The sequence below is a fragment of the Pleuronectes platessa genome, chromosome 5, assembly GCF_947347685.1.
Source record: "Pleuronectes platessa chromosome 5, fPlePla1.1, whole genome shotgun sequence".
Lineage (NCBI taxonomy): Eukaryota > Metazoa > Chordata > Actinopteri > Pleuronectiformes > Pleuronectidae > Pleuronectes > Pleuronectes platessa.
Window position 1 is genome coordinate 28969588 of NC_070630.1, and position 19626 is coordinate 28989213.

At 42.3% G+C, this 19626-nt stretch overlaps 1 protein-coding gene across 1 annotated transcript in view; it reads left to right on the forward strand.

The window, feature by feature from the left end:
- The window catches only part of sgsm2 (small G protein signaling modulator 2), a 114997-nt gene that overhangs the window by 49837 nt on the left and 45534 nt on the right, over positions 1–19626 (forward strand). Inside the window, exons 3-4 of the mRNA XM_053422163.1 lie at positions 2917–3085; positions 19341–19508. Coding sequence (XP_053278138.1) covers positions 2917–3085; positions 19341–19508 — 337 coding nt within the window. The remainder of the gene's footprint in view (positions 1–2916; positions 3086–19340; positions 19509–19626) is intronic.

Consider the following 19626-nt stretch of genomic DNA (forward strand, 5'->3'; position numbering starts at 1 on the left):
TCAAAGATGTACAATATTTGGTCAGTGCAATGGAACACTTTGGAAATCCATTTGAAGAGGAAAGCAAGGACCTGATTGTTCTCCACTCAAAGGAACTTGCTGGACCTTCACCTGCTGAGGTAGTCAGAAAGGTGAAGCAGATAGGAGAGCACCAATTTGAAGCTTTCACCAAAGAACGCCTTGTTGAGAGAACAAAGACAGTGGACAACACCATACCAAGAAATAAGCTTCTGGTGTTTGGTACTTCAACCGTGAGGAGAGTATCAAAACCGAAACAGAAAATGGTCTCTCTCAAACAGGACATGGAGCTCTTTTCAAGGTTATTCATTGCTTGCCAGACCCGAGATGGAAACCTAGAGGAGTTCTTTCGACACGAGAACCAACCATGTCCACCAGCGCTTTCTGATGGGGGAGGTCTCCGACTGGGAGTGAAGAGTGATCTGCTTCCATGCCTGGAACAAGTTCACAGTGCATACTCTGACAGTCCAAAGGTTACCTGCACCATTTTAGATGGGGCAGCCATCATCCAGATGCTGAAACCAAGTTCAGTAAAAACCTTCAATGACTATGCCCATGTGATCTTCATTCCATATCTGACCAGAAAGTTTGAAACTGTGTCCAGGCTTGATCTGGTGTGGGACCGCTACTTGTCTGACTCTCTGAAAGCTGCTACGAGAGCAAAGCGTGGCACTGGAATTCAGAGACGTGTGGTAGGTGATGCAGCCATTCCCAGGAACTGGCAAAACTTTCTTAGAGTTGACAGCAATAAGACTGAGTTGTTTGCCTTTCTCTCGGAGGCTCTGCTCAGATTGTTTGTGCAGGAGGATAAACAGCTTGTCATCACAAGTGACATGGAAGTCCTTAGCAAGCCACCTCTCCCAGATAGGACATCGATTGCTCCTTGCACGCATGAGGAAGCGGATAGTCGCATGTTATTGCACGTAGCCCATGCAGCAAGAAACGGCCACCACAAAATTATGATTCAAACAGTTGATACTGATGTTGTGGTGCTGGCTGTGGCAGTGGCTCAGACTCTACAACCAGAGGATGAGCTTTGGTTGGCTTTCGGTACTGGTAAGAATTTTCGATATTTGGCAGCCCATGAAATTGCAGCAGGGCTCGGGCCCGAGAAAGCATGTGCACTACCAGTGTTCCATGCATTGACGGGTTGTGACACTGTGTCAAGCTTTGTTGGCCATGGGAAAAAGACTGCATGGGCTGTATGGTCTGTGCTTCCAGAACTTACACTTGCCCTGTTGAAAGTGTCTTCAGCCCCAGATGACATACCACAGGAGGTAATGGCCACAATTGAGAGGTTCGTTATCTTAGTCTATGACCGAACCAGCACATGTACAGAAATCAATACGGCAAGGAGGAAGTTATTTGCAAAGAGGCACAATGTACAAACAATCCCCCCTACCAAGGCTGCCCTAGAAGAGCATGTTAAGAGAGCTGTATACCAAGGAGGGCACGTGTGGGGTACAGTCCTGGTGTCAACACCAGAACTACCTTCACCGTGCGAATGGGGCTGGTCAAAGTCACCTGAGGGGGACTATGAACCCTTCTGGACATGCCTACCAGATGCAGGCCAGTCAAGGTATGAACTTGTCTCATGCAAATGCAAGAAAGGTTGTGTTGGGCAGTGTAAGTGCAAAAAATCCCACTTACAGTGCACTGCCCTTTGTGTCTGTGAAGGCGAGTGTGACTGGTCTTCCCTGTGATAGACCCTAGGTTTCCCTTGCTTAACATGAGTATTTTGAGATAGAAAGAAGATTCTTAGAAATTCCAAAGTTCCCAAATCAAATTCTGCATCAAGATAAATGTATAATTAAACATAGAGATCATCCATATCTAACCAGTTGGCGGCCATTTTGAATTTTCAATGAAAATGTTCCACTATCCAAAAGACATTTACCAAGTAGTATGAATGGTAAATAAGTCTGAAATATCATATTAAATCCATCATTCATAAGAAAACAGTTGTTGCTGGCGGACATTTTGAAAAATGGCTGCCATGGGCGCCATGTTGAAAATTCATGATGGCTCCACATCCAAATCTTTTGAGTATGCCTTTGGCTATAAGTGTACCAAATTTCATGCTTTTATCACAAAATGCACGATTCCTTTATATTTTGGAACTAACCTCTTGTACTATAAACCTAAGACTGGGAACTCTGTTTTGAAACTAATATGGATTTAATTTGTGCCCAAACTTTGTTGGTTTAACAGCAGCAGGTGCATGGCTTAGGAGGGTTATGCTTTGTTTCATAATCAATCAGGGGTCTGTGGAAAATATCAAATATTTTGTGTTATATGTACGCTTTTACTGCTTACCTGGCATTACAATAACATAATGGTTAATGCCCCCTGTGTGGACTGGACACTGTCTTCCACATCATCTTGGTCAACCTTACAGGTTAAACTGAGACTTTTAGTTCTGTTGAATTTACAGCTGTATTAAAATAATTTCTAAGTTGACTTATATTGCTGTACAGAAATTGCCAAATGGTCTACATTTGTGACCCACCATTCTCTTGCAGATTTGTATCACTCTTTTCCTGCTGCAGAGAGACTTTATGCTGTCAATTCACATATTTGTTTCTCTTGATGTTCTTGTGCAGCTATTTTAAACATGCAAATCAAATATTTCATGTTTTTGTCTTTAAACATGAGTCATCAAGTTATAAGTCAGTTTTGATGTGTAATGATCTTTGCAGCCCCTATGTGCCAATAGAGGGCTTGACACTTTATCTTGTTCTTATTAGTTTAACACTTTTTTATTGTTAACATGTATAATTCTTCATATGTGCTGCTTAATCAGGTTGATATTTTTCTCCACTCAATCTCTCCATTCATTTTTTTCTCTATCCAGTTTTGTCAGTATTAACTCCCACTACTTATCTCTTCTCTCTCCAGCTGCTATCGAGGCCTGTCTGGGTCACCTGCTCAAGAGACGGGCAGCTGGTTTTCTCCGTAGTGACAAGATTGCTGCCCTCTTCACCAAAGTCGGCAAAGTCTACGACACCGCTGGCGAGATTTGCCGTAAAGTGCAAGAACAGCTCCAGCAGCATGCTGATCTCACCAGGTTGGTTTCACGTGGATCAACCCAACACCTTCCTCCTGTTCAGAATTTATTGAAAACAAAGCATATGCGAGAGTGAGGAAGAGCTCACTCACTGCTGTTTAAGACCAAGCTTCAGTTTCACGTTTAATTTTCATTTCATCATTTGGACCATACCTGACACCACAATCAGAATATTATTGCTATCATTGAATGACAGCTGTCTTAACTAGAGAGGAAGAGACACTCTTCTTTATTACATGCTCTGTTGTCTCTCTCTAATCATGCATCAAATCATCAACTTATCAGCCATACATTTACTGTACTAAAGTTTTTGTATACACTGTAAACCCAAATAAGTAAACAGTACTCTAAAAAATTTAGGCAATCAGTTGTGATGTCACCTTGATGTTGTTGGCATGAGCACAGCCTGCATGGCTCTTTGACCGTTTCCTTCTTTCTTGGTCAATATAACAGCACTGATGAAATTTTTACTTCAACAGACAACATTGACCAGCAATACTGACTTAAAATCTAAGTAAAAATGGTTATGTTTCACTTTGATCATCATTATGGTCTGTCGCAGCAGGGCAAATGTGGGAACCCCTGCTCTAATGCAGGGGTTCCGAAACTTTTCAGCCCGCGACCCCCAAAATAACGGTGCCAAAGACTGGCGACCCCCATCGACCCTGGATGTGTTATATAATGTTGCGCACAGCCACGCACATGCACTATTAGACCTATGCAAACACTGGCATTATTACAAGACAGAACAGCCTGAAATGAAATTATTTTATTGTAATTTGGGAAATAGAATAAAGCCAAAATACAGGGAATCACCCTGTTTAAACAGCAGGGCTGAGTGAACACACAATTATAAACAAAGTGCACAGTAGATGTCTGTTTGTTCTGTTATCATAACGTGCAGCAGAAACCGTATTGCTACTTTGTGCAAAAATTTTAGGGTTATTTATTTTAGCCTACACATTACTCACATTTCTTAAACTCACCTAATGAGATGTGTGGGCAACATGCATGGGGCAGAGCAAGTCCATTCTGGACTTTACTTTGGAGACAGCCACTCGGAGATCCTCTTCCACTATTAGCCGCGATCTGCATTTATTTTATGTATGTCAGTGCTGAGAAAGTCTTTTCGCACAGGTAAGTAGAGCCAAAGGGTATGAGTAGATACATAACGGCCTTGGATAGCTGTGGGTATTCCCTCTCGACCGAAATCAGAAACTCCGCCAGCGTCTTGGTGCAAAAGGCTGCCTGTAAGGTTCAGTCACTTGACAGTTCAACCAATGTGTCCTCCAGGTCGGATGTCAGATGATATGCCGTCATAACAGTAAATTGTTATCTTATCCAGTCATATTGATCTGGAGCTTCGTCACTGTATTGACACTCATTTACAGTGCATTTTCCTCGATGAATTCGTCCATCTCAGAAAACATGTCAAGCCTACCCATTTTCACTCGTGTTGACCAGCGCTCGAGTTTCCTCTTGAATGCGCATATTTTATCATTCATTGACAAGATGCTTGTTTTTGTCACCTTGCAGTGCCAGATTAAGTCCATTGATTTTTTCAAATATGCAAGACAAATACGCCAGCCATGTTAACCAGGCAGGGTCAGTGAGGTGTTCAGCGAGCTGGGTTCCATGCTCCATCAGATATAGGCACACCGTTCAGCACATTTTCCCGCGAGAGCCATGTTGTGTGTTTTTATGTAGTTGACCATTTTTATCTCAGTGTCAAGAGCATGTGCAAGGTCTGGTTCAAGTGTTGTGGTTGCAAGAGATTCTCTGTGAATAATACAGTGTGAAATGTACATGCAGTGCCACTTGTAAGACTCTCACTTTCAGTCCTTTCTTTTTCCCCTGCATTGCTCAAGCCCCGTCCGTACACAAACCAATGCAATTTTCTCAAGATAGGCCCTATTCTTTTAATTTGATGTCAAGCTTTGTAAAACGTCCTCACCTGTCCACACCCCCTCCGGCAGGGAGCGAAACAGCATGTCCTCTTTAAGTTTTCCGTCAAAACTGTATCTGACGAAAACAAGCAGCTGGGCAGAGTTTGATATATCTCTGGATTCATCTTACTGTAAAGCATATTTGGCTTTCTTAACAGTATCAACCAGCTGGCACTTCATGTCCTGGGCCGTGTCGGTGATGCGCCGGACAATAGTCCTGTTAGACAGCATCACTGATTCAAGCTCACGGGCTAATTTATCCCCATGCATGGCCCAACTTATAGCTATAGCAGCGGGTTTAATTAATGTATCACCAATTGTGTGTGGCTTTTTTTCCTGTGCAATTAAATATGCCACCTCATATGAAGCCCTTTGAGCTTTGGCTGGGATTGTTGTTGGTTAGTAAGGACTTTCTTTTGGCCTTGCAATTCTCGCTCCTTTCTGCGGAAAGAATTGAACGGTTTAGCAGCGAGTGAGGGATGCTTAGTTTCCAAGTGTTGGAGCAGTTTTGCAGGCTTGAGGCTCTCATGTGCCTCAGTGCATATCATACATTGGGGATGTTGATGTTCATTGACAATGACACATGCAAATCCATACTGGATAAATTCCTCTCGATATGTTCGACCCTTGGCCTGCTGCTCAGACTGGTGATGGATGTTACCACGGAGGTCTCCATCTCTACCGGAGGTCGCCGCACCTGCTGATGGTGATGCTTGCCTGCTCTCTGTTTTAAGCCTACTCTTAAACGTACAGATGGTGTCTGCTTCCCGAACTGAAAGTGGGAGATGATTCCATAGGAGAGGAGCTTGATAGCTGCAAGCTCTGGCTCCTACTCTACTTTTAGAGACTTTATGGACGACAAGTAAGCCTGAATTCTGGGAGCCGAGAGGTCTAGTGGTTTGATAAGGTACTGTCAGCTCTTTGAGGTATAATGGTATACTGTAGTATCTGATTGAGCGGTGGATAGACATTATCAAAGCACAAAAATGTCTGAATCTGTTCCTGGGAGGTTGGTCTTGGCCATTCTGCTACTGCTCTAACCTGCTCGCTGTCAATGATGTAACCCAGGAAACTTACAGTACTGGCTTGGAATTCATATTTCTCTGCCTTCACATAGAGCTTGTTCTCCAGGAGCCTCTGGACCTGGCAGACATGGAGGATGTGATCAGACATGTTCTTAGAAAAAAATTGTTTGTCATCCAGGTACACAAAAATAAAGTGGTCGAGAAAGTCTTTCAACACTTAGTTCACCAGGGCTTTGAAAACTGCAGGAGCATTCGTGAGACCAAAAGGCATTACCAGATATTCAAAGTGTCAAGGCTGTCTGCCATTCGTCTCCTTCTCTTATACAAACTAGATGGTATGCATTCCGGAGGTCTAGTTTTGTGATTACTATAGAATTGTGGAGGGGCTAAAAGACGGAGAGGATTAATAGCAAAGGGTACTTGTTTTTAACATTGATATTATTCAAACCGTGAAATCAACACAGGGATGGAGAGACTGGCCTTCTTAGAAACAAAGAACAACTTAGACCCCAAACATGAAAGAGAAACTGTGGTAACCTTCAGTTGTCATAAAAACTCAAAAGGTTTGATGTTTGTCCAGGTGGACTACTGTAAAAAAACATGCCGTATGTAGAGAAGACCCCTCCTGATGTAAATGTTAAGTATTTAAATATAATGGGGGCCATTCTAGGGTAAATATAGCAACAATAACACTTTGAAAACATCACTAGGATTATTATGGGTGCCTAGTGGTGCAGGCACCACTAGGCAGTGCATTGAATGGCGCAACGCGCCCAAGACTCCATTTCTCAGCTCTCACAAATAAAAAAAATATATGGTTGTAGTGTAAACTCTTGTGATTCTCAAAATGTTTTCATTTTCCAGATAGGACTTATAGTTTTTGAGTAACAAGTATTTGTTTGATGACGGTGCTAGAGTGTGAAAAAATGTCTCTCTCATTAAAACTAATGAAAATCTTAGGAGGGGAATTTAGGAAATGAGAAGTACGTGTTGGGCAAGAGTCCCTACTGAACTAACCATGTGGTGGAGTCCACACAATAGGTTATAAAAGTGAGGCCTGTGAGCCAAGATGAAGCCAGCTAAAGTTCCCTCTAAGATCAAGCATGGAGATTGTATCTTCTGGTGGTAACTTAATCCCTGGGGTTTCCCCAGAAACCCCTGCTCTGCTCCTGGCCGTTCCCACTCTGATCTGACCTCTGTCACTCAATTGGCTTAAAGCCAGCATCATCCCATGACCACACCTCAAGGAGGCTGGCCCTCCTCAGGTTAATAAAAGCCCTGACACCCCAAAAATCGCAGCCATTGTCCCTGCTAAGGACTTCGACCAGGGCCCTTCCGGGCCTCCCAGATGTTCCAGCTCTAAAGGGGGCAACTTTAACAAAAGTTTGTTTTATCTCTAGCTTCTATTTTCTTTTATCTTAAGTCAACACTTATTTTGAAAGACTATTTTTGTTTTTAACTTGAAAAGGCCGCGCAACAGGAAGCTCATTCGCTGGCCGAGACAAAGACTTTCCTTTTCCACGATCTCCAAAACAACTGTGCCACCGCTGTTCATCACTGCAGAAGAACGACGTCATCCCGTTGAGGAGCAAGAAGAATCCGCTCCTATTCGGCCCAGCCGACGCTGCTGCAACAGAGGAACCAGCGCCACCGAGCTTGAGCGGCCACGATTATTCACTGGACTTCCGGAATATCCGCGCGACACGCTGGGCAGAGAACTAGTTTAAATACTTAGCGTGTCATTTATTTGATTGTATGTTTGTTTGAAGATTGCGGATCTATTTTTCAGTCCGTGTTTGAACGCGGCGAAACAATACGTCACTTCCGGTTCCTTTGTACCGTGTTGAAATGTTTTAAAGTGCTTCGCGCCGTTATGGAGAGTCTACGGCAGCACTGTCCGACTGGGTTTTGCAGACACTTTGCCGATAAAAAGTTCGGTACACAACTCCAATTTGAGTACCGAGTGGTAAAGTTTCTGTAACCTTGTCTCTGACGATGTTTTGAGAGCTTTCCTGATCTCTCTCTATCTCTCCCTCTCTCTCTCTTTTCTCCTTAACCTGTTTTTACACACGTCCCGACCTACACTTACATATTTCATGTTACATAGCTAAATCTTGACTAAAAGAGCCTAAATGCATCTCGACGCCGTTCGGCGCCAGAACCAGGAGATAAGAAATCTCTTTGTCTAGAAATATTCCTTTGTGTAACTGGCGACCGACCGCCATCTTGTCTTCGACCTCATGTCGTCACAAAGGTCATAAACCTCTATCTTGAGATTACTTGAACGTAACATCTTGATTTCGGCCAGACGACGTCACCACGTGATCTCGTCATTACGCCTTAGCCACTCCCCTTTCTCTTTCTTACACACACACACACACACACACACACACACAGAGACACAGACAGCCAGACACACACGACCATACACACACATAGATACTCAGTATTACATGTGTGACAATTGTGATAAGTGCTGCTGCTGCTGTTTTCATCTTTGAAATATTGGAGTTTGTTAAATGAAGAATCATTGAATGACATTAACTTTATTTCCCTTTTAATAAATACTTTTGTAATTAAAGTATTTGTATTTCTGTGATTATTTGTACATATGTATGTGAATACAGCTGGATTACTATAGCCTGTGCTCGAACTTAAAACCCTGTTGTTTATTATATAATCTTTAATATTAATTATTGAGATTATTCATATAATTTATATCATTTGAGACTGATATTTAATGATTGACTTGTTGGCCCCTGTAACCAGGGTGGTGCCCCGCGACAATAAGCAATGATTACAGACTGTATTATTCTTAATTGATAATTTTATTGTTTTCATTAATTATTTAACTATTATTAATGGATAACCGTATAAATTCTAATTAATTATTTTACTATTCTTGATTAATAGCTTTATAATTTTTAATTATTATTAATAAATAAATTTTATTTTAATAATAATTTTTCATGATTATTAATAATTAGCCAACGTCAAATCTACTACTACTATTGCACAACATACGTTTCTAAACTTCTCGTACAGCCTCATTTTTTGGGTTTAAACAATAATATCGATATGTACTTGTTCGTCCAAGCCTTGTGATTCTCACGGTGTTTTCATTTCTCGGATAGGAGTTATAGATTTTGAATTAGAGCATTTTGTTCGGGACCTTCTCCTCAGGTCCAATCTGTCACTGTCTCTGTGTCACAGCTGCGTCGTTAGTGAAGTCAAACACGCTGAGGAGGGGGGCCAGAGGGAGAAAGGAGACAGTGAGATCTATTTATAAACTAGAAAATTCCTCCTGCCGAGAAATTTCGAATGGGTGCCTAGAATTTGCCGGTTCCAGACTAAATATTTTTTTTGGGGGGGAACAGAGACAGACTGTGTCATTTTGAGAGAGAGAGAGAGACAGATAGACACGCAGAGAGAGAGAGAGAGACGCAGAGAGAGAGAGAGACCCAGGGAGAGAGAGAGATAGAGAGAATGGCTGGTATAAAAGAGAACGAAAGAGAGACAGAAAGACTGGCTGCTTTAAGAAGGAGATAGTAAGATCCAGAGAGAGAGAGAGAGAGACTTGATCAGTAGGTGGCGCTATCGCTAACACTGCATACACACTCATAGATCTCTTCAGGTCAGGGCTCTGATCATGTGACAGGATTTTGGGGGCGATTGCTAAAACTTAATTTTCACACCGACCACCAGGTGGCGCTATCACTGTCACTTCATACACACTAATACAGGAACATGATGAGGAGCCAATCACATTGTAGTTCAACAGTTCCCCCCTGAAAGACAAAGAAAAAAATCTATGGTCAAGTCCTACCCACACTGGGACTTGAACCCACAATCTGTGGGTCTCTATCCCTCTGCCCAAATGACTGCACCACCTATACTGTTGATTAACACAGGTGCAGTAGTTTATTATGGGTGCCGCCTAGTGGCTGGCACCACTAGGTGGCACAATGCTTTGCATGGCGCAACGCGCAGGCACCACTAGGCAGTGCATTGCACCACAGAATAGCAACGCCATTACTATTCTGTGGTGCTTATTATGGGTGCCGCCTAGTGGCTGGCACCACTAGGCAACGCTTTGCAGGGCAAAGCCCTGCAAAGCATGGACCTAGTGGTGCCTGCCACTAGGCGGCACAATGCTTTGCATGGCACAATGCTTTGCATGGCACAATGCTTTGCATGGCACAATGCTTTGCATGGCGCAACGCGCAGGCACCACTAGGCAGTGCATTGCACCACAGAATAGCAACGCCATTACTATTCTGTGGTGCTTATTATGGGTGCCGCCTAGTGGCTGGCACCACTAGGCAACGCTTTGCAGGGCAAAGCCCTGCAAAGCATGGACCTAGTGGTGCCTGCCACTAGGCGGCACAATGCTTTGCATGGCACAATGCTTTGCATGGCACAATGCTTTGCTCAAAGAGCGCGATAAAGCGGCCGAAAACGTAGAATGGGAGCCAAGCTCGCTCTATCAAAAGAGAGAATAGAGCCCTTAAACCTTTGGGACGCTTCTCCTCCCACAAATTGTGTCGCACAACCACGAGACCTACAAATAAACCTGCGGAATTACGTCGAATGGTGTGCAATAGTTTTTTCTAAGAATTTCGTCCTCCATTTCGCTCAAAGATCGCGGTAACGCGACCGAAAACGTACAATGGGAGTCAAGGTCTCTCTACCAAAAGAGCGAGAGGCTGAAAATCAGTGTTTGAAGAGCCTTTTTTCGTCACTCAAACTGCTCTCAAATCCCCAAACGGAGGTCCTCAGACATGATTTTTAGATATTTGAGGTGGTGAGATTGTTTCCTTCGCAGACATGTCACTCTCAAACCTCTCGGACCAGTGCTTATATCCGCATCGAAAAATCGAGGAATTATTTCCGGATCCTTCTCCCATTGGAGCCCCATGTTAATTCTGAAGATTTTTCTGAAAAGATTAAAACTGAAAAATAAAACGTAAATGTAAATCGCTCCCACGGCTCCATTATTCAGCTCTCACGAATAAATATATCCGGTTGTAGTGTCAAGCCTTCTGATGATTCTCAATGTTTTCATTTTCCAGATAGGACTTATAGTTTTTGAGAAACAAGTATTTGTTTGATGACGGTGCTAGAGTGTGAAAAAATGTCTCTTCCATTAAAGTAATGATAATTCTCGGAGGAGAATTTATGAAATGAGAAGTACGTTTCTAAAATGCTCGCATGGCCTCATTTTTTGGCTCTAAATAATAATATAGATGTGTTTTTGTTCGTCCAAACCTTGTGATTCTCACAGTGTTTTCATTTCTCGGATAGAAGTTATAGATTTTGAATTACAGCATTTTGTTCCGGACGTTCTCCCGAGCTGTGATGTCTCCCTCTCTCACGTCGCACCTGTCATAATCAGTGACTCACACACTTAGAGGGAGGGGGGCCAAAGGGGACAGTCAGATCTATTTTTAGACTTCACAGGTGCTAATCAGCACTGCAGGTAATTCAGTCAGTAGAGCAGAGGGACAGTAACCCAAAAGGGCGTTTTGAAGTCCAAGTGTGGGTAAGACACAAACATTGAATTTTTTCGTTGCCTTTCAGGGGGGAACTGTTGAATTCTTTAAATACATCTGGTTGTAGTGTCAAGCTTTGTGATTCTCAAATGTGTTCATTTTCCAGATAGAACTTATAGTTTTTGAGTAACAAGTATTTGTTTGATGACGGTGTTGGAGGGTGGAAAAATCTCTTCAATTAAAACTAATGATAGCAAAAGGAGGAGATTTATGAAATGAGAACTACATTTCTAAACTGCTCGCATGGCTTCATTGTTTGTGTCTAAATAATGATATAGATATGTACTTGTTCGTCCAAGTGTTGTGGTTCTCAGGGGTGTTCATTTCACGGAGAGGAGTTATAGATTTTCAATCAGAGCATTTTATATATATATATATTAGGTCTGTGAAATGATTACAATTTTTAATCAAATTAATCACAGGTTTCTATGGATTAATCATGATTAATCACATTACCGATTTTTTCGGAATTTTTTTGTGAAAACAAGATTTATGACATTTAACTTTTCTTTTGTGCTGCAACTCAGCAGTTCTTCAGCAGTTATCATTGCTTTTCCATATGGAACATTAATATAATCTTCATCCTAAACAGAATTCGGGCTCCTTAGCCATTGTGTGGTTGAATAAAACTTTTTTTTAAAAATTAAAACAGAAATTATTTGAGCTTCTTAGCCATAGGATGGTTGACATTTTTTATATTTTTTGTCACACAACCATTAACCACACCATGATACAATCTAATGCCTCTAAAGGCCCTCTTAGCTACTCGGTCTTTAGCCAGTTGGTGAGGCAAACTAACTTGTTCAAATTCTCTGACAGTAAAGCTGACCGCTTCTTTTGCACAATGTGTCCGGCGAGTGAGTCTGGTTTGGCGCATTCCACTTGAACGCCCCTCGCCGACCAACACATGCTTCGCGTTGCGGTGGTTAGGCGCGTATTGCTACGGTGAAACGATAACGTCTTCTCGCAGAGTGTGCATATCACCTTGGTTTTACTGAATGTTCGATCTTTGTTTTTTTGGAACACGATCTTCCCGTCCAGAAGGTCCTCAGGTTCATCAGAATTATCCATGTTGTTTGTTTGTTTGAATGGCAGCTGCCGTCTGACTGCATTAGAGCGGCGACTAGTGCAGAGGCGGCGGAATTGGAAGGTCCTTCTGCGCATGCGTTAAATGCGTTAAAAAAAACAAACGAATTAATCCTGTAATTTAATCATAACGCGTTAACGCGTTATTTTTCACAGCTCTAATATATATATATATATATATATATGGGTCTGTCTCTCTCTCTCTTAAAGCAGCCAGTCTGTTTCTCTCTATCTCTCTTTTATACCAGCCACTCTATCTCTCTCTCTCTGGGTCTCTCTCTCTACTCTGGGTCTCTCTCTCAAATTGACACAGTCTGTCTCTCTTCCCCCCCCCAAAACATTTTTTTTGTCTGGAACCGGCAAATTCTAGGCACCCATTCGAAATTTCTCGGCAGGAGGAATTTTCGAGTTTTACATTCAATTTCTACACTTTGACCTAAACCTTACACACTGAACCTCTAAGCTTTATGTACATATATATATGTTTATAAAAGCAGACACACTTTCTGATCAGTTGTGTTTTTACTGAAGCTGAGCAATTTGTGTACACTTTGTGATAACCCTGGTCTCAGGCCTATGTGTATGTATTTTTGCATGTACTTGTGTACATACAGAGTATTATAAATTGCTTTATTTGCAGGCACTTAGGTACTAGCCAAGCTGTTTCCAGGCTCATGAATTGTCCATTAGCCATTAGCCTAATGGAGAGAGGTTTAGAAATGAAGGGGGGAAAGCTTTGAGCAACAAAAACACGTTCACAAACACTGACACACATCTACACAAGGTCTGTATAAATGAGGCGCAAACAATAAAACACAGACAGAATTTGAGTGAGATGTAAGTGCAACTTGACTGCCTTATATGATGTAGAGCATCTGAGTTAAACATCTTTGGGTGGACTGGGTGCTCAGTTCTGTCTTCATATCATACCCCATCTCTGGTTCATCAGTCACGTCTCATTGGCCTTTATTTCCCCAGATGGACTGTACACAGAATTAAAGCCTATTATTGTCTATGTATTTGGTTTGCACAAGTCACACCTCTCTCACCAGAATACATCTATGCACGCATAGACACACACACACACACACAAACAAAGCTATGCCCACCCCACTGTGAATTACTCCCTCAGGGCTCCATCTCTCTTTTACTCTGGTTGCCGTGGCAACACAGTTTGTGCCACTGACAGTAAAAAAGACAGAGACCATGATGGGAAACAACAGACAAAGAGAAAGAGAGAATGTGACCAGATATCAGTTACAGTGTTTAAGTAGATGGTAATAACAGCATGGGGCTAGAATTGGGTTTGGACACGACTCCCGTCGGTTGTCCCTACCAATCTATTTAGCCATCTTTAAATAATACTACCATCCAGGTCCAGTGTGTAAGATTTAGGTGATAGGGCAAACAAATATAAAATATTCTAATGATGTTTTCACTAGTGTGTGATCCTCTAAGTTGTACAAATTATTCTTTTACCCTAGAATGGACCCTTTATATTTCAATACTTTATATTTATGTCTCAATATAGCATAGGAGAGATAAGCTCGAACTTAATCTGATTTGTTTGTTTGTGTCAACTTTTTCTGAAAATCTTGCTAGCGACAGCTTAAGCAAAATGGACAACAGATGAGTCAGGTCTGTTATCACAGACTGGTGAGCTCTTATTTCACAACGGGTGAGCTCTGATGTCACAGATAGAAGAGTTCTGTTGTCAAATACTTTTGAGCCCTGATGTAGAAAGACTTCGGAAATGTTCAAGAGCGGAATTGAAAAAAATACCACTTCAGTCTGGAACACTTTGTCATGATTTACCCATTTATTGCACTAAAGGGAACACGGTTATGCTTGGATAATTGATGGCTCCATTCCTTGGATGTTCCCTGGACTAGCCAAGCAGCATGGTAAGATAAAACAGTGAACATGTGTAGAGCCCCCAGTGGGCGTAGCAGGCATGATACATTTGTTCAAGATGAATATTGTTGACCATAAACATGTGTTATGATGTGATTTAAGCGGACCCAATAAGTGCAGAACATGCACTCATAGGGCAGCAGAGAGAAAAAAGGAAAAAACAAGAGGAACAGCCTGAGCCGTGACACTGATATTCTTATCCTAACTAGCTAAAGTATTAGCCTAAATTGACAAAAGTAAGGCGGGTCATGTTTTTTCTGTAGTGGATTCACAGCATCAGCTGCACATTTAGAGGTGGGTAAATGCTTTGGGGGTAAATGCTTTGCTGAAAAATAAGTGGTTATACCCAGAGGTGTAAAGTAACGAATTACATTTACTCACGTTACTGTAATTGAGTAGTTTTTTGTGTACTTTGTAGTTTTTTGAGTAGCTTTTGAAATGGGTAATTTTAGTTTTACTTAAGTAGATTGTGACTGAAGTATTGTACTTCGCTACATTGGAAATTACAGCCGTTACTGAGTAAAAAAAAAAAACAGTTCAAGGCGCAAGGCAATTCTCACTGCAGTGGTAGATGCTGCATAGAGTGGATGACGTTCCCTCACGTGCACGTTCAACATATGAAAACTGATCGTAAAGTTCACTGTTCGAGAAAAATATGCGCAACACTGCACAGGGAGCCACTGCTGAGCGGCTGCAGAGCCGCGGGTGGCCGACCTTGTCTACGGCGAAAGAGCGATTTGTTTACTGCTCCGCCGTTAGAGACATGCTGACGTTAAAACATTAGTTCGGCTATAATATTAGTTCCGCCTCGCATTTTCCCCTCCCGGCCGCGCGCACATGGTATGCCACCGCACAGTTTGAGAATCACTGCGCTACACAAGGCCGGCCCTAGCACATTTGGTGCTCTATGCAAGCTTCACTCCTGGCGCCCCCCCAGACTGCATTTCTTTTCAAATAAACAAAGATCGCAACAACATGGTGCAAGCATTCGATTTAGACAGCGGAAAACATTCCGTAACGTTTTAGCTAGACTTCAGATAATATGAACGGGTTCACCGTTCAAATTCATTATTTATCATTAAGTTGCGTTCAGTTCAACGTTCTCATAAAAATGAACGTCTTCAATGAACGCGTTCTTTTGAACTCGTTCATGAACAACACTGCCTGAAACTCAACACTGGCCTACCTGCCCCTGCCGCCTGCGAGCTACTCTTCAGCTGTGCTGGATTGCTGTTCACTGCAAAGCGAGCCCGGATGAGCTCTACTCACCTTGAAAATCAGCTGCTGCTCAAACTCAACAAGAAGTTTGTAGACTAGTGCTCTAAAGGTGGACCAAAGTTTAACCAAAAGTTTAAATATACAGTGCGACAGTGGCATTTTAACTTTTTATTTTAGCTGTCATGTGGATCATGTCTTCACATGTCCTCCCAAAAGTTCTTAAATGTTGTGTGGACATGTTAAATGTTTAATGTTTGACATGTTTAATGTCATTGCACTTATATCTGTAAAGATTCTCCTTTAATTAAAAATAACTGTTTTTGGATTGGATTTATGACCCCTTGTCCTTTTTTGCACTGTATAGGAGCAGCCTCCATCAAGTTGTTGAAAGTAACTAAGTAACTTTTACTTAAAGTACATTTTAAATGAACTACTTTTTACTTTTACTTGAGTAGATTTTTAGATGGGTACTTTTACTTGTACTTGAGTAAAATTTCATCAAAGTAAAGCCACTTTTACTTGAGTACAATATTTCAGTACTTTTTACACCTCTGGTTATACCCTGCACGACACAACTGACTTCAACCAGCCATGTAGGCTATACAACCATTCCAATTATATTCATGTTGTAACAGCATATGTCTCCATTTATACATGCATATCTTGGTTTGAAAAACAAGGTGAAGGGTCAATCAATCAATCAAATTACATTTGTATAGCCCATATTCAAAAATCACAATTTGTCTCATAGGGCTATAACATGGTGCGACATCCTCTGTTCTTAACCCTCAACAAGAGTAAGGAAAAACTACAAAAAACCCTTTTAACAGGGTAAAAATACGTAGAAACCTCAGAGAGGGAAGAGAGGGAACCTTCCTGGGAGAGGGAGGACAGAAGTGCAATAGATGTCAGGTGTAAGAATATATTCAAGATATAGGTTTTAGCAGCATTGATAAGAATAAACATTTTGAGGATAACTGAAGGTCAATGAATTGATGGATTATTGTCAGTAATGGTCGAGTATCTGAGGAGAAAAACTATATATCAAGCATTCCTGCTGCAATCATAGTCTATGGTCAGTAGCCAGCAAGCTCATGATCCACCATCAAGATCGGATGCCACTATAGTCCACAGTCATTGTCCACTGCCGCCATTAGGATCCATCATCAGCTGCCGCCTCGATTGTGGTCCACCACCATTATCAGATGCCAACACGATAAAGGATCCGCCATTATTATCACGATCAGCCAGCATGATACAGAATCCGCCAAACTGAATCCACCATTACGACCTCTGATATGCGATCCACAGATCGCAATCCATGATGTGGCCACAGCTGCGGCCCTGGATCTGCGGACGATAAGACAAAGGGACTCCGGGGAAGGGGAACAAGGGTCAGAAACATGTATTGATGAGATATTAATTACTTTGATGTGATAATGATTTGAGAAAAGGAAGGAGAAGCTGGAAAGAGAAGCTCTGTGTGTCATGTGTCTCCCGACATTCTAGACCTATAGCAGCATAACTAAGAGCAGGTCTAAAGGCCGATTTATAGTCGGATTTTAAGCATGCACGCATGCACGCAAGACACGCAACACGCCCCTCGCGTGCCTGCGTGCCCCCTCTTGCGGCTTGCGTGCGTCCGCCAATTTTTCTAACTATACGACAAAGCGACGCAAGCCTCACGCAACCCGCAAGGCTTGTGATTGGTCTGCTTACTACATCCCGTCCGGAGTCTAGTTTCCGGTTTCATGCCCCATAATACCGGCGTAAATCACGGAAGATTTAGAAGAACAAATATGGACCAAATAGATGATCACTTGGCAGAATAGATCCGAAAGTATGACCACTTGTATAACCCGTCACTGACTGGCGGATTTGTCCGCCAGAAATAGGCTATGAAGAACCGGACTGGCGATGTAAATAAACAGTCGACCAAGAAGAAGACGTCTCTTTGTGTGTTTTCTCTTCGACAAAACACGTTACTCTGCTTAGTGTTCTGGCGGTGAATTGCGTTGCAACGTGCGCAACACGTTAGAGAAGCATAAACCAAAACGAGTCCGTCGATGCAACTGCGTGGCCTTCCACGGTTGCAGTTGCAGTACTATAATTCGGCCTTAAGACAAGCCTGGACCAGCTCTATCTATAAGCTTTATCAAAAAGGAAGGTTTTAAGCCTACTTTTAAACATACAGATGGTGTCTGCTTCCCGAACTGAAAGTGAGAGATATTCCACAGGAAAGGGGCTTGATGGCTGAAAGCTCTGGCTCCTACTCTACTTTTAGAGACTTAAGGGACGACAAGTAAGCCTGAATTCTGGGAGCGGAGTGCTCTAGTGGGTTGATAAGGTACTAAAAGCTCTTTAAGGTAAAATGGCTGTTAAAGCCAGGCTTCGGACACAGAGGCAGAGACAGAGGCTGAGGCAGAATAACGTCAAATATAGTTTATTTGATATCCAATAACGCAGGCAGGCAGGCAGGCAGGCAGGGGGTGGAGTCGGGGCCAAAGTCCAGCTGCTGGTCCTGGGCAGGGAGACAGACAGGAACGAACAGGACGTTACGGAAATCTTGAATCTTTCAGGATATTTTTAGCTGCAACAACTAACTAGAACTTAATCTGGCGCAGACTGAGAGCAGGAGTGGAGCTTTTAAAGGAAGCTGATCAATCAAGGCCCCAACTCCAGCACACCAGGCCCTCATCAGCAACTAGTGACATCACCTGCACACACCCCAAGAGAAAGAGAGAAACTAGGAGGCAGATGAGGCAGAAGGCAAGACAATGCCACCATATTATTAAGGGCCTTGAAGTGAGGAGGAGAATTTTAAATTCTATTATAGATTTAACCAGAAGCCAGTGTAGTGAAGCTAATACAGGAGAAATGTGGTCTCTTTTCCTGGTTCTCGTCAGTACACTAGCTGCGGCATGCTGGACAAGCTGCAGAGTCTTTAATGACTTAGCCTGATAATAATGAATTACAATAGTCCAGTCTGGATGTAACAAAGGCGTGGACTAGTTTTTTTGCATCTTTTTGCGAAAGGACATGTCTTATTTTTTAGATATTACGCTAGAGGAAAACGGAGGTCCTAGAAATTTGTTTTAGGTGTGAATTAAAGGACAAATCAGGATCGAAGATCACTCCAAAGTTCCTGACTGTTTCATTGGAAGCAAGGGAAATGTCGTCGAGCGCAGCTTTATCATTAGATAATGTATCTCTAAGGTGTTTAGGGCCAAGTATTAGAACCTCTGTTTTATCTGAGTTTAATAAGAGAAAATTGCAGGTCATCCAGGTTTTATGTCCTTGAGACTTGCTTAAAGTTTAGGGTTAGGGTTAGTAATTGATTACTTTGTTCATGTTTTATTGACAAGTACATACTGGCTTTTCTTCCTGTTTTTCATTCTTGTCCAATTCTAACATATTTATATCAGATTGAAAAATCCTGTTTCTGCCAGGGTCAGATACACGCAGAAGCCTTTTCCTGTGCTAATGGTTCTAACATGTGCTTTTTTCTCTGCAGGAGAACTCAGAGCCTGGGACATGAGCCTCTGAGGAGACAGGGCTCATCCACCACCAGCCGCCCCCCTCAACCCCTCTCTGCTCAGGCCATCAAACACATCTGGGTCCGAACAGCTATCTTTGAGAAAGTTCTGGACAAGATAGTGCAGTACATTGTGGACAACTCCAGGTGCTTTAGTTTTATTCTTTGTTCCCAGGCATTGCACACCACTCCACCACTGATGAGTCAAACCCATAATCAGCTGGATAACTAAATAATCGGGTTTAGTCGCAGGAGGCAATGCAGC